Here is a 13,204-nt window from a genome sequence, read left to right as displayed (position 1 = left end):
AGTATAACAGATCAGAGGTAGGTATGCCTTAAGCAAGAATGTTTAGATGCCAAATAAACATGTGGGGAAGTGAGGCATTGCTAATTCCCAGTTACTGTGTTTGAACTTAATTCCTCAAGAAACAAACAAAAAACAAAAAGTGGAAACAAAAATACAATACAAAAATATACTAATTTAAATATTGAGGCACTTAATCCAAACCCTTCCACTACTTATACAAATCCATAACAAAAAACAGAGTGACTAAACAGCCATACAGAAAGCACATGTCCCCAAATCAATACTTGACATGGCCCTAAACTCACAGTACCTCTATTTGCCATGAATATCTCCAGTGCTGTATTTTGCAGAAGATAACGTCGAGAAAAGATAGATCGAATCTCTGAAAAGAGCCATTTTCCATGGAGTCCTTCTGTATATGCCAGAATCTAGTAGAAATGAGAAAGAGAGAGAGAAATAAATGCTTTAAATATGTTGTCCGTACAGGTAACATCCTATGAAAGAGAAACTGTCTGATGCACAAACATGGATTCTACCAATTACATGCAAAACCTGCAGCAAAATTAAAATGTGCTCAAATTTAAAATCATGCTATGATAATCATGCTATCATGGACTATCAAGTCCTAAACTCAATTCATGCCAAGGCCTTCTAAAAATTTGCTCTATTTTTTCTGTATTTTCCATATTAACTGTGTTTTCCATAACCAAGGCAGTTTCAGAAATATTGCAAAAGGTTTAGCACATCAGCAAAATATAAAAGCATATTCTGAAAATGTATTACTAGTGCCATCAGATGTATCCACACTTGCTTTATCATTGTAATAACAAGACTGTAACAAATAAGCAAGAAAAAATGTCTTCAAAGGAAAAAAATGTTCCTTACTTTTATCGTTAAGGCAACATTCATTAATTCTAGAAGTATAAAGGTTGGCTGTATAAGAGGTTAAGTATCATTTTGTCAGCTAAGGTTAAACACAAACCTGCAAATGAACTCAGCATAATCTCTCTATGGAGTAAGCGGTTGTCAAAGTAACTTGTTACAATTCCTGTCATCCCATCTGACAGACACAGATGCTTAGTCTGCCTTCACAATTCAAACTAATCCCATTTTTAGTCCTCAGCCACTTTGTTTCTTTGTTTCTTCACTTTTTGCTTTTCATTTCAAAGCTTAATTATGTAAGTGTTAAGAGACAGCGAGATTGGACACTCCTCTGCCTCAGATTAACAAACCCCAAGCAAAGGAAAATATCTGAGATTTGTCCATTTTAGCAAACACAAATACTTCTAACTTAAATCCATCACAGAAAAAGAGTTGCAAATATAATCCTCTTTAACATCATCACTCTTACAACAATTTCATTTAAGCAATATACTCTGAATAAATAAAAAATAGAAATAAGAGATGAAAAAAGAAAAGTAAAATCCAAGCCTTGAATATAACAGAGACTGTTTTTGAACACAATAACCTGTCTGTAATTTTTTAATGGATGATTTTGCCTCACATGTAGTGTACGTTCACAAATAAACTGTTTTTGCAGAACAGAGGACAGAAGCTCTATAAAGAGCACTGCACAACACAATGTAAAATTCCTTACTACATCTGTGAATTTTATAGCAACAAACAAGTGGGGCAAACCAAAAGCGGCTAGCACAGAAGCTCAGAACTTACAAAGGAAATCATCTCCCACACCTTCTTCCTTTTTAGTTAATCTCTCATCTTCCCCCCAGTGCAAGTGCGACAGACAACTTCTCCTCCTCTCCCAACACCCCCACACACAAAAAGAGAAGGAAAAAAACGCATAATTATTCTGAAACCAAATTCCCAAAAGGTGATGAAAGGAGCAGAGACTGCCTATGGTTACCAATCATTTCTTAAACAGAGGAACTATCAGAGTTGGGCCACGCTGACACTTTCCCTACCACATCCACAAGCCAGCCCCACTAATTGGCAGATTTGTATAATTCTGCAGTGCTACTCAGAACTGCTGTGTTTTGCTTTTATCACATGCATATAAATATCCTTTAAAGAGCACAACATCGAAAGAGGTGTCAAAGGAGACAAAGTTGTGGTCCATGTGTACAAACATTTCTTAGTACTTTTTCTGGTATTCATCCATATTACAATCTTAAAATTGGAGCTTATAATTTCAGTGCTTATTTTTAGAGAGAATCAGGAATGTATTTCTGCATTTCTCTGAGTTTCAGTAGTAGCAATTGAAACATGACTGATTGTTACTATGAATCGGCACATTTCAAATTCAAACACTTATTACATGGATGCAAGGCAAATATTGCTTTTACCCTGTGAGACTGGCGTTTGTTGAGATGGTGGAACCATTGCAAACAGCCATACACTGTTTTTTTTCAAAATGGGAAGGAAAAGCATCAACAGCAAGAGCTAGTTTATGTTGGGAGGCTCATACAGCCATGCTAAAGTTACTGAAATAACAGGATTTACAGCAGAAACTTGGATCAGGCTGCAGAAAGAGTAGCAGTCACCGCTGGAGCAATTCTTCAGGCCGCTCATTAGCAGCAGTTATCAGGAGCGAGAAGCAGCTGAGGCCTAGCTGAGCCAGGCCTTCGTTCCGAGTTGGAATAGTAGCTGCCTGGTCTGCAGCTTCACTTCAAAGTCTCTGGAGTTCAATTAAAACTGGATTAGGTGGAAGCAGCCCTTCTTTGGGACACTCTGTTCTCTGAACCTCCTCACACACTGACAGCACCCTAGACAGAGGTCTAGCCCTCCAATGAACCGGTCGCTATGGAAACTGCATCATTACCATTGCTCTGCGCTTAGCACGCCCAGTAGACTAGATGAAAGATCCAAGCACATTTCTTTCATGTGTATTAGCAAGGATTCCTCACAAAAAATCAAATTCAACCTTTTATTCCTTTCCAGACATCCAATTTTATTAACAGGACCTACTAGTTGCAGAAACTGGCTAGCACTTTAAATTAAATTCAGAATTTTTATTTTGATAAAGGGATTTTTTTTTAAAATCAGTGCTACCACATCTGATATTTTCAGTTTCAGAATTACAACTTACAAAACATTTTTTTGCATTTTCCTGTTTTCATCCTTAAATCACACAACACAGAAATCTGTTTAAGAATTTAAAAACAACCATGTTATTCATCCTCTTGTATTATAAGTTTGGTTTAAAAATGACTCCTGTTTATTTCTGTGTTTTGTTACCATTGGTAATAGTTTTAGACCAACTTGTGAAGCAAAGACTAATGGGACTGTACGATCTAATTTAATATGCACAAATAGTGCCACCTTCCCCACATGAACAGATATCCATAGAACTTCAGTTGATTCCACACATCAGATTGAAGTTTAATCTATGCATATTTCACTTATTTGAAAATATACTGGACCCTACAGGTGAATAGACAATTTATATTGTTTACCATTTCCATGAAAAATAGATAAATGAACTGATCATACATGATTCTACAGATCTTATTACATGAACTACTCTGTGATCAGACTTTCACAGAATCACAGAATGGTTTGGGTTGGAAAGGAGCTTAAAAATCACCCAGTTCCAACCCCCTGTCATGGGCTGGGACACCTCCCTCCAGACCAGGCCTTGAACACCTCCAGGGGTGGGGCATCCACAGTTTCTCTGTTGAACCTGTTCCAGTGCCTCACCACCGTCAGAATGAAGAATTTCTTCCAAATATCTAATAAAAATCCACCTTCTTTTAGTTTAGAACCATTGTTCTTTGTCCTATCACTACAGTCCCTGACCAACAGTCCCTCTCCTGCTTTCTTGTAGGCCCCCTTTAGGTATTGCAAGGAAAACAGATGAACAAACAGCATGACAACACAAATTAAAATACAAAACTCCTTTCACCTCTGCATGAAGTCCCTTCTTTACTTCAAATAAAAAAATGAAGGCCCAAACCTGTAATCAGTTCTCATAGTCCTGCTGCAGGCCCTGACACTACCTGACTGGAAGAAACCCACCAAGAAGCCAGTAGGTAAAGAAGAGCTAGCTTCAATTTCCACTTTGAGAAGACTGAATAAGAGATGCAAGAAAATGCAGGTAGCACAGAGCTGATTGTTAATTAAGGTCACGTGTAAACAAGTCATCTCCTCACGATTCATAGCTGTGTATCAACATGAAAATACCCACCCAGAAGCTATTCAGTTTTGGACACAAATGCCCAACCCTACCTTTTCTCCAAAATCCCCTCCAACCGTGATTATAAACAATGTCTCTTGTAGAAGATTACATGCAATACTTTAAAAATACCATCTGTACAGCTTCCTCCTGAATTAGAAAAGTAGCATTTTACTGAGGACTAGATTAACAGTTTGCTTTACATTTTAAGCAAACCAATCAGCTATCATATTTTATTTTTAGAGAAAAGTACTATTGATCTCAAAATGTGAATATCCTATAAGTAATTAAGTCTGCAAATGGGTTACAGAACTGAAACAATAATTGAATAATTATATTACTTTAATGTGTCAGCCAATTTAACTGTCATAAGTAAAATAAAAACTAAACAGCTTTTTTAAAAAGCTGATGAATATTTGTATATTTCACAACAGTTTTCCTTGAGATCTCCTAAAAAAGTTAGGGAGCACATTAATCAAGACACAGCAAAAACAAAATGCATTTAATTTGCATTTAAATTTGATTGGAGCTGAGAGAGGATCTATACAAATAAATTCTTCTAGTAGCATTCTTAGTCTTTTGGGGTCATCTTTGTTCAGGTAGGCAAAATTACAGCATGTAGAGGATATAAAATCTGATTCAGAGTTCAGCAAGAACCTGGATTGCCACCACAATTTCAGCCTTGTAAATGTGTTCCACATCTTCAGATTCTACTGTTCGGATACTATTTAGTTGCTAGCTGTAGCATTCACAATGAAAGGGTCTTACGGTGATTTTTTTTAAATACATCCAAGATTAATAGTAATGTTAGATATCCAAATGCTCTTAAATAAATCACAAAACTTATAGTTTATTTTAGATTTCTCAAGAGAATAATGAATAAGATGTTCTATTTTTAAAAGTAGATATTTATACATGCAGCCACTTAAATCTACACTCAAATAACAGTAGTCTCCCTTCCAGTCCCTCCTGTGAGCACACAGTCTGCTATACAATCCTGTTCAGCATTTTCATGGGTGACAAACTCAATTAAACATATTCATTACTTTAATGTTCCACTAGATGGTTTTACCCAGCATAAAAATAAATAAATAAATAAATAAATACTCTGTGACCTTTGTATCGATCAAGCAAAATGGCTTATGCCTGGGTGTGGGTGGTGAAGGGATTGGGGAGGGGGGTGGTAAAGGACTCTTATGTTTTCTCTTCCAATTACCGGAGGAGATGATAAAACCACAGCAAATGATGTATCAGCTCATTTTATCTTATCGCTTTGGGGCTAGGTGACAATGAAGTTCATATTTCACTGGTTCCCATTGAAGATTGTGAAAATTACTTGCCCTTATGACCTGAAATTTCACTAGAAGACAGAAATTTCTCTTCTGCAAAGTAATGCAATTTTTCAGATGTCAACCTTTAGCCCAGCTTTAAAAATTAATTTCATTTATATTAACCAATGATATTGATATTTTCACAGAATGTTCTTTGATACATGAACCACAGACTAGCAAATTGATGTGCTTTAGAAGGCTAAAATTATTTTATCTGGAGCTGCTGGGGACAGACAGATTTACCACAAACTGAAATTCCTATTTCACTGTATACTGTTTATACTAGCCTGATATACTTTAAGGCCTCTGGAGCTGTAAATAGCATAGTTTTTAGTTACAACTTAGAAATTATTTCCAATTATAGAATAGATCTAGAAATAAAACTATGTAAGTAATACACAAATAACACCATTTGTTTGGAAATGAGTAACGTCTGTCACAGGCCACAGATCAGTACATGTGAGATGAGATGAAAAATACTTACCAGATGATTAAAATAGACGATGCACAACTATATTTTCTCTCTTTATCCTGACACTAAAGCTATATTTTAAAGTGAAAAAAAAATATGCAATGCAGATTTTCTGAAACTAGTCTTCCACTAACTGCAGATAACCTTCTCCTTGTATCAAGATCTACTTTTGAAAATTCATGACAGGTAGTCATAACAGGTTTCATTCTTTTGAATTGACTATGAGGTTCTCAACACCCCATATGTTCTAATAAATCAGTAAAGTGTTAGCAAAGTTGGTACCAACTATCTTACTCCTTTCCACTGCATCCAATACTACACAATTTCTTTGTCCGTTTTGATTATCCCTGCTGAATCCTAGGCAGCAGGATCAGCAATGGTTCATTATCAGCAGCAGAAAACATTTGATCAGGTAATCATCAAGCAATGGCAGTGTCCTGTCTTTAACCATGGCCAGCACGGTGGGTAAATTGGAATATTTTCTCATTTTTTTCCTTCATTATATCATAGGTTTAAAAATTCAGAGAGCACTTTTAATCTACTTGAATTAATAAGAACTATTCTGGCTAGTCCTGATGTCTACACAGACCGACAAATTCCATAACTGCTTTGTGAAATGCATTAAATTATATGACTTCATCATTTTATGTGTCAATGAATTTCATCATTTAAACTCTGTAGATACTGTATATACTACGTAAATAATAAAAAAGCTACTGTTGTCGATATCAATTTGTATACATTGGACAAAAAAGGAAGTTACCTGCAAATGCTCAAGAAGATAGCTTAAGCATCACTGATAAAAATTCAGTGAAATGGTTTGTAAGTGTGTAGAAGCTGTCAAACAAGCTGAACGCATTAAGAATTTGGATCAATAATACTGAAATTAAGTATTATTAATATCAAGCCTCTATAATAATGAATGGTGCAGTGGTGTATTCCAGGCTAGATATCCCACAAGACAGAATTTTGGAAAATTAGATTGAGAAATTCCATTTGCCATCAGTTTACCTATGCAACCGAGGAGCTGGTGTCTAGACCTGCCTCAAAATTCCTCACAACTCACTTATTTTGGTGCTGACTACACAACTTCCTGTCAGCACAAACCTTGCTACCTCGTTACTTAACTCCCTTTCAAGTTTATCATATAAAAAATAAACTACAAAGTACAGGAACTTTAAGATGATCCGAACTATGTGTTAGTGAAAACTGATTGTTTAATTTGACTTCAGGTTGTGAGCTAATCAAAAAGGAAGTGTAAATTCAGGTTGTGATAATCTGAAAGTGATCGTTTTGGAAGTGTTTACTGGAAATGAGGTTCTAAAACAAAAACTCTTAAAGTTTAAACCTCAAAGGTTTTTGGTATACTCCCTAGGATTCTGTATTATTATTAAGCAAAAAAAAAGTAGATATACATTTCTGAGGTGGTAGGTATGACTGGAAACCAAACTTTGCCAAGGTACCCAAATATTATCATTCAGAAGGCTTCATAAAAGAAACAAGACAAGTTTATGAGGAAGATACCAAGGTCGGTCTCTCTGAAATAACTGAGTTAATAAAAAAATACTTTGGAAGACAACTAGTAAGAAGATAACTAGATAGGAAGATAACTAGTACACAGGTAACTAGTGATAGGACTAGAGGGAATGGCCTCAAGTTGCACCAGGCGGGGTATAGGTTGGAAATTAGGAGACATTTCTTCTCAGAAAGAGCCGTCAGGCATTGGAACTGGTTGCCCAGGGAGGTGATGGAGTCACCGTCCCTGGGGGTGTTTAAGGGAAGGTTGGATGTGGTACTTAGGGACATGTTTTAGTGGATAATATTGGTGGTAGGGAGATGGTTGGATCAAATTATCTTGAAGGTTTTTCCAACAGTAATCATTCTATGATTCTAAGATTGTGCTGTTGTCCTTTGTCCACCTCATTTCTACTTAGTGGCTCCAATCCCTTACATGCTGTTGTAAAACTACTAAAATAAATAGCCTTTCAAAACTATTTAAGGGATTTTGAGAAAAGCCCTAAAAGTTTTCTCCTGTTTAAAAGTGGAAGTACCTCAGAAAGTCATAAAAGAAATGAATCAGAATTATATTTTTATAACAAGAAGGGATTTACCTTGATGGTGTTTCTTTTTGTTTGTTTGCTTTTTCAAGTTTAAAGTTCTGGTTGGTCCCCCCTCTTGTTTTAAAAAACTCCTAATGCAGAAGAGCCTTGTAGATAATATTTATCAGATTATATTGGTTGATCTCTAAGGAGTACAGAGTCTGAAAACTAGGACAATTGCCAGACTAATGACTCACAGCAGTTCATATCCACAGCATAACTAGATATGGTGAAAGGTAATATACAGGAGCATGCATCTCAAAAACAGACCATGGAAAACAACATAAAAGCTTCCTGGTTTTGCTGTCTCTTAAACAGATTTAGCCACTGATGTTTCTTTGAAAAAAATAAGGTTCATGTTTGTTGTAATTGTCTCTTCAAATTTCAGTTTTGAACAGCAAATCAGAGTAGTCATGTAAGATTTCCCACTGCTGTGCCTTTCACCTGTCTATTTCACCACTTTTAGGACTTGACTTCTCCCATGAGCTGTTCCCACATGTATCCAGGAGAGCTCTATCTGGCCAGAACACGTGCAAGCAGAAGCAGCAACTGCAACCAAGGAGGGAACAAATGCACCTGCAATACTGGCAGATGTCCTGTGTCTGCCATTTTGATCTTGCAGACAATGGGTGAGGAGAAAAACACAAATGGGCAATGAAAAAAAAAAAAAAAGTTTAAATGCCAAAAGAATGATTTTTTTTATTATTATTGATGACCTGTAAGCTGACCTTCATATCCCTTCATCAGAACAAAACAAAAACAAAAAACCACCCCCACACATCTGGCAGGAAGCTTGAGTACCAGTCATCATAAAAGACTGCATCTGATCAGCTCATTAATGGGAACCAAGCCCGTTCGTAGAAGAACAGATGTGCCTCTTGAAGGCAAAGAGAAAAGTCAGACTCCAGAGCTGCCAATCCAGCAGTTTACATTAAAAGATTCTGTGCTATGTTTTACGAGAGATATGGCACAGAAGGTGCAGCTTGCAAAGGGATGGGAATGTAAAAATGGCTTAATGCCACCTTTGTGCTGCACAGACTCTAGACTGCTGCAGGAACCAAATCCCCTCTGAGTATACTGGAGCAGATGCAGGGGCTGCTGTGTAATTGCATACATTTGCCTTACTTTGGATGTCTGGTAGCTGCCCCACATCCCAGGATTGCACAGTACTTTATGCTATAGAAAATCCCCCTCCTGCTCTCAGAAGTTGGGACAGAAGATATAGCAGTGCTTCTAATAAAACCTCCACTGCTCAAGCAGTGCTCCTCTCCCTGCTATGTTCATTTACCATACACCAAAGCAGAACAGAGACATGACAACAACATAGGGAAATCATTCTTAGTTATCAGAGGACATGTCCCCCACATGCACTTTTTTTAATCAAGACCCACATGAGTATGCCTCATATTCTGCATCTGTATTCCTACATTTATCTTATATTCCAGTAAAAGTAGATTAATTCCTCAAGTAAAGGAACTGGGTATAATCAGTCAGTGACAAAGGTTTTGCTATGGCCTATGACTGCAAGAGAGAATCTCTTCTTTAAGATCATCCATAGAAATAATTTGACCACTTAAAATGAATCACATTTGTAAAGAACAAAGAACAATGTGAACAGAAGGTTTTAAACAATAACTGCTGGTTTTCATCTCAGAAGATGGCAAAATAAAGTAGCTAAATTCAGCTTTAAAGCATTCCTATGAGCACAGACCTCCTTCCAAGGTTAATTAAGCCACGGACATACCTAATGCGAGGTCTATGACCACATCTAGGATTCTAGGGTAACAAAACAAGACCATAACCCTAATTTCAGTTTTAAAATGCAATAGAAAATTAAACTGCATTTCTAGTCCAAATGATTGATAAGAAAGGCTTGGAAATGTGATACAAGTGTAATGTACACAGACAGCAGTCTGGGGATAGTTGAACAATTGATCCAACAACATGATTTGCCTTGCCATTCCCCCTAGGGTATTAAATCTAAAACTTGCTACCACTGAGGGCCCAATAAAAAATGGCCTATCAAAAAATTCTGCAGATGACAGGAGAAGAAGGGGCTGTAAGTCTGTGTAAAAATATCAGCTCTTGTGAAGAACTGTAATCTGGGCTGTGGTATGCATTTATCTTACAAATCCACTATTCTGTTATGCACAACTGGAACTTTTCCTAAAAGGCAGAAAAAGGCAGATCTAATGTGGGAGTATTTACAAAGCACCGGGTTCCAGCCAGTATGTGACAGTCTGTTTCATAAATGCTCAAGTCAAAAGGGAAAAAAGTCCTGTAAACTGCTTTTTAGACACAATTAACCTCTTAGTAATATCCTATCCACTCCGTGCAAAGTGCTGCCAAGAAATAACAGTTCCTTGAGAAAATACAATAATTTATCTTGTCTATGAATATTTCATTTGCAAAAGTAACTTGAGGCAACTCTTATCAAGCAAATTAACTGTACTTGAAGGAACGATGTGGGAACCCTTCTTAAACCTTTAAGCAGGAAAAAATCTAACTGGGTAGCAGTTCTGTTCCCAGTCGTCTCCACGTTTTGAAAGAGGTACATGTTTTTTATAAAAAAGCAGGAGATTGAAGATATGAGAAAACATAATTTTTTACGGCATTTTCAGTTCTTAAGTGATTTAGTTTGTAACTCAATGTTCTTTTGTTAAAAAGAGTAGTTTAAGACAGAAGACCTATCTGTAAGTTACTGAAGGTTTACTCCATGACTAACTACGTCTGGAGTACTTACAAGTATTTAAACAATTTGAGATCTGGAATCAGTGAAATTTGAAAATACTTGAAATTAGTTTCTAAAATGAGGACACTCATTTCCATAACATGCTAGCAATATAGATACACAAGTAGGTTAGTCATTTTAAAATACGTGTCAGAGGCAAGACAACAGCATTGGAGTTCTGAAATATACAAAGTATTATACCCTACAAGTAGGAATGCATTTACAGCCAGAAATGTCTGCACATTTATCTCCACAAGATACCCAGTTTTCTACTCAAGAAGTTGCAAGCTGAAAGTTTGCGGGGTTTGATGGTTGACCATTTATTACAGGACAAGCAATATTCCTTTCTTTTCCATGAGCATTTGAAAATTATCTTCTGAAAAGACTAGGGCACAAAACTCAAAGCAATAACACAAAGAATAAAAGTAACTTATCCAGACCCATCTAAGAGCGTACCTCCAGTGAAGAACTGATAAACTGACCAATAAATCATTGTTCCTAGTTGACAAAAGTTGCATTTGTGTGTCCTCATTTAATAATTATAGTTTTTAAAAATGTGGGATCTAATTTAAAAAAACCCAGACATATCAACTGTAATTTGTGACATCAGTTGTTGAAACTTCAAATATACACTAGCATAAAGAACCTGCAAAAATAACTAAAACTGGTGAGTATCTGCTTTTTAGCACTCCACCTAAACAAAATGTCGGTGTTGATAAAATCCACTTTTGAAAACATGTATCCTTACAAATCTTAAGTACTGTCATCTCATCTCCCTGTTGGAGTTTGATTGATTACGCCTTTTCCTTATGTTCATTAATCTCATCACCTTATCTTTTACACCACTTCATTTTAGCAGAAAGGCAATAATAAAACCCTCATCCATTATCCTTTTACTCATCTAGTCAAGCGGAAATGGTTAATAACATGCTACAAATTGAACTTCAATCACCTCATTTTCTCCTTTGTCGAATGTACATTAAAGTATATTCCAAAAGTGCAATTTGTTTTACAGGGGAATTTGTGTTATATTGCTACAGACAACTAAAATTAAGTGTTTCTCAGTTTGGTTATTAAATATATCCAACTGTCCTTTTATCTCTGATACTAAAACATTAACTCATTTTATTAGGGTGTAATAATACAAGAGCCTTATCTCCCAGAACACAGGGACATCTAGTCTGCCTAATAGTAAGTGTTATACAATGGGTCATTTATCTTTCTTTTTTTAAAAAAATATGCTTGTGATAGTTTATGAATTGGTACATTATTGCAGATGAAATGGCTCTCCATTTAAGAAAAGTTAATTTGTTTACATGTAGGCTTATCTTCAAATGCAAGCCCCATTAGAGAAGCGGTCTGTAACTGTCAGAACAAGTGAAGGGGGGAAATAGGTGGATGTAGAAAAATTTAGAGCACAGTAATTTTACTCCGATCATCAATTGCCTGTTTGAATATTAACTGTGTTCTACATACATTTTTTGCAAAATTTCTATGATCCTGAAATTATTCTAGAGAAACACTGATTGAAATAAGGGTCCCAGAAATTGTTTTTATGAACTCTCCTCATCATTCTCAATATGGATGTATGTTAGTACACTAAATGACAATTCTCAAAAACCAAAGAAATCTACTAAAAAAAATCTGAAATTAGACATGCTTGGAGTTCTTTCTTCCGAAAAAGAAAATTAGAAGGGTGAGTGAAATTCTAGCTCAATTTAATTCAGTTACAGTAATCCCTTTTACAGAAGGGAAGCAAGATGTCCTCATCCCTTTTTGTATCTCCCTAGAAAAAATTTCACTTGCACTTCTGTCATAATCTCAGGGAAACAAGATTGATTTGACTAGATCTTCAGTAAAACTGTGGGTCAGTATAAACAAACATAACCACACATACTGTGCTACTATTATAGTAACAAGATATTTTCCCATTATTGTCTCATCTCAATTCTACAGAACACTGTTAATCTTTTAAGAAGCCTGAGAACACCAAAGTTCTACTTTTACTCAGAGAAGACAGAATTACAGAGACAGTCATTTTTATTACCATCAAAACTTGCGATTGTTAGCATCACAGAATATGTATATACATGTATATATATACATTAAAGCAAAGCAAAGTGTATATACACAGCTTTAAGTAACTTATAAAAAGATGTAAAATTATTTTTACATTCCCCTTAATGATCTACCTTTTTTCCATTCTCTGTCCATGAGAAGTCACTTTCTACTGCTTCCCCAACCCTACTGTTCTAACAGCACTATATTTGAGGTCAGCTGGAGTGGAGAAGTGATTCAGATAGAAAATAACCAGGGGCAAGGAGAAGAAAAAATGCAAAGGTTATTTTAGGCTGACTCACTTCCCCTGTTCTGTTCACTGCACAAGCGCTCAAATGCTTTCCCACAAACAACGGGGAGAGGGAGGATGATGTGATGGCA

General features: G+C 36.1%; 1 protein-coding gene across 3 annotated transcripts in view; it reads right to left on the bottom strand.

The window, feature by feature from the left end:
* Positions 1-13,204, bottom strand: part of LRBA (LPS responsive beige-like anchor protein) — a 395,253-nt gene that overhangs the window by 134,376 nt on the left and 247,673 nt on the right. For all 3 annotated transcript variants that reach the window (XM_035325418.1, XM_035325421.1, XM_035325419.1), the window contains exon 40: positions 311-428. In XM_035325418.1, the coding sequence (XP_035181309.1) occupies positions 311-428 (118 nt within the window). The remainder of the gene's footprint in view (positions 1-310; positions 429-13,204) is intronic.

Source organism: Oxyura jamaicensis, chromosome 4, assembly GCF_011077185.1.
Source record: "Oxyura jamaicensis isolate SHBP4307 breed ruddy duck chromosome 4, BPBGC_Ojam_1.0, whole genome shotgun sequence".
Taxonomy (NCBI): domain Eukaryota; kingdom Metazoa; phylum Chordata; class Aves; order Anseriformes; family Anatidae; genus Oxyura; species Oxyura jamaicensis.
This window is presented reverse-complemented; position numbering and strand designations above follow the sequence as displayed.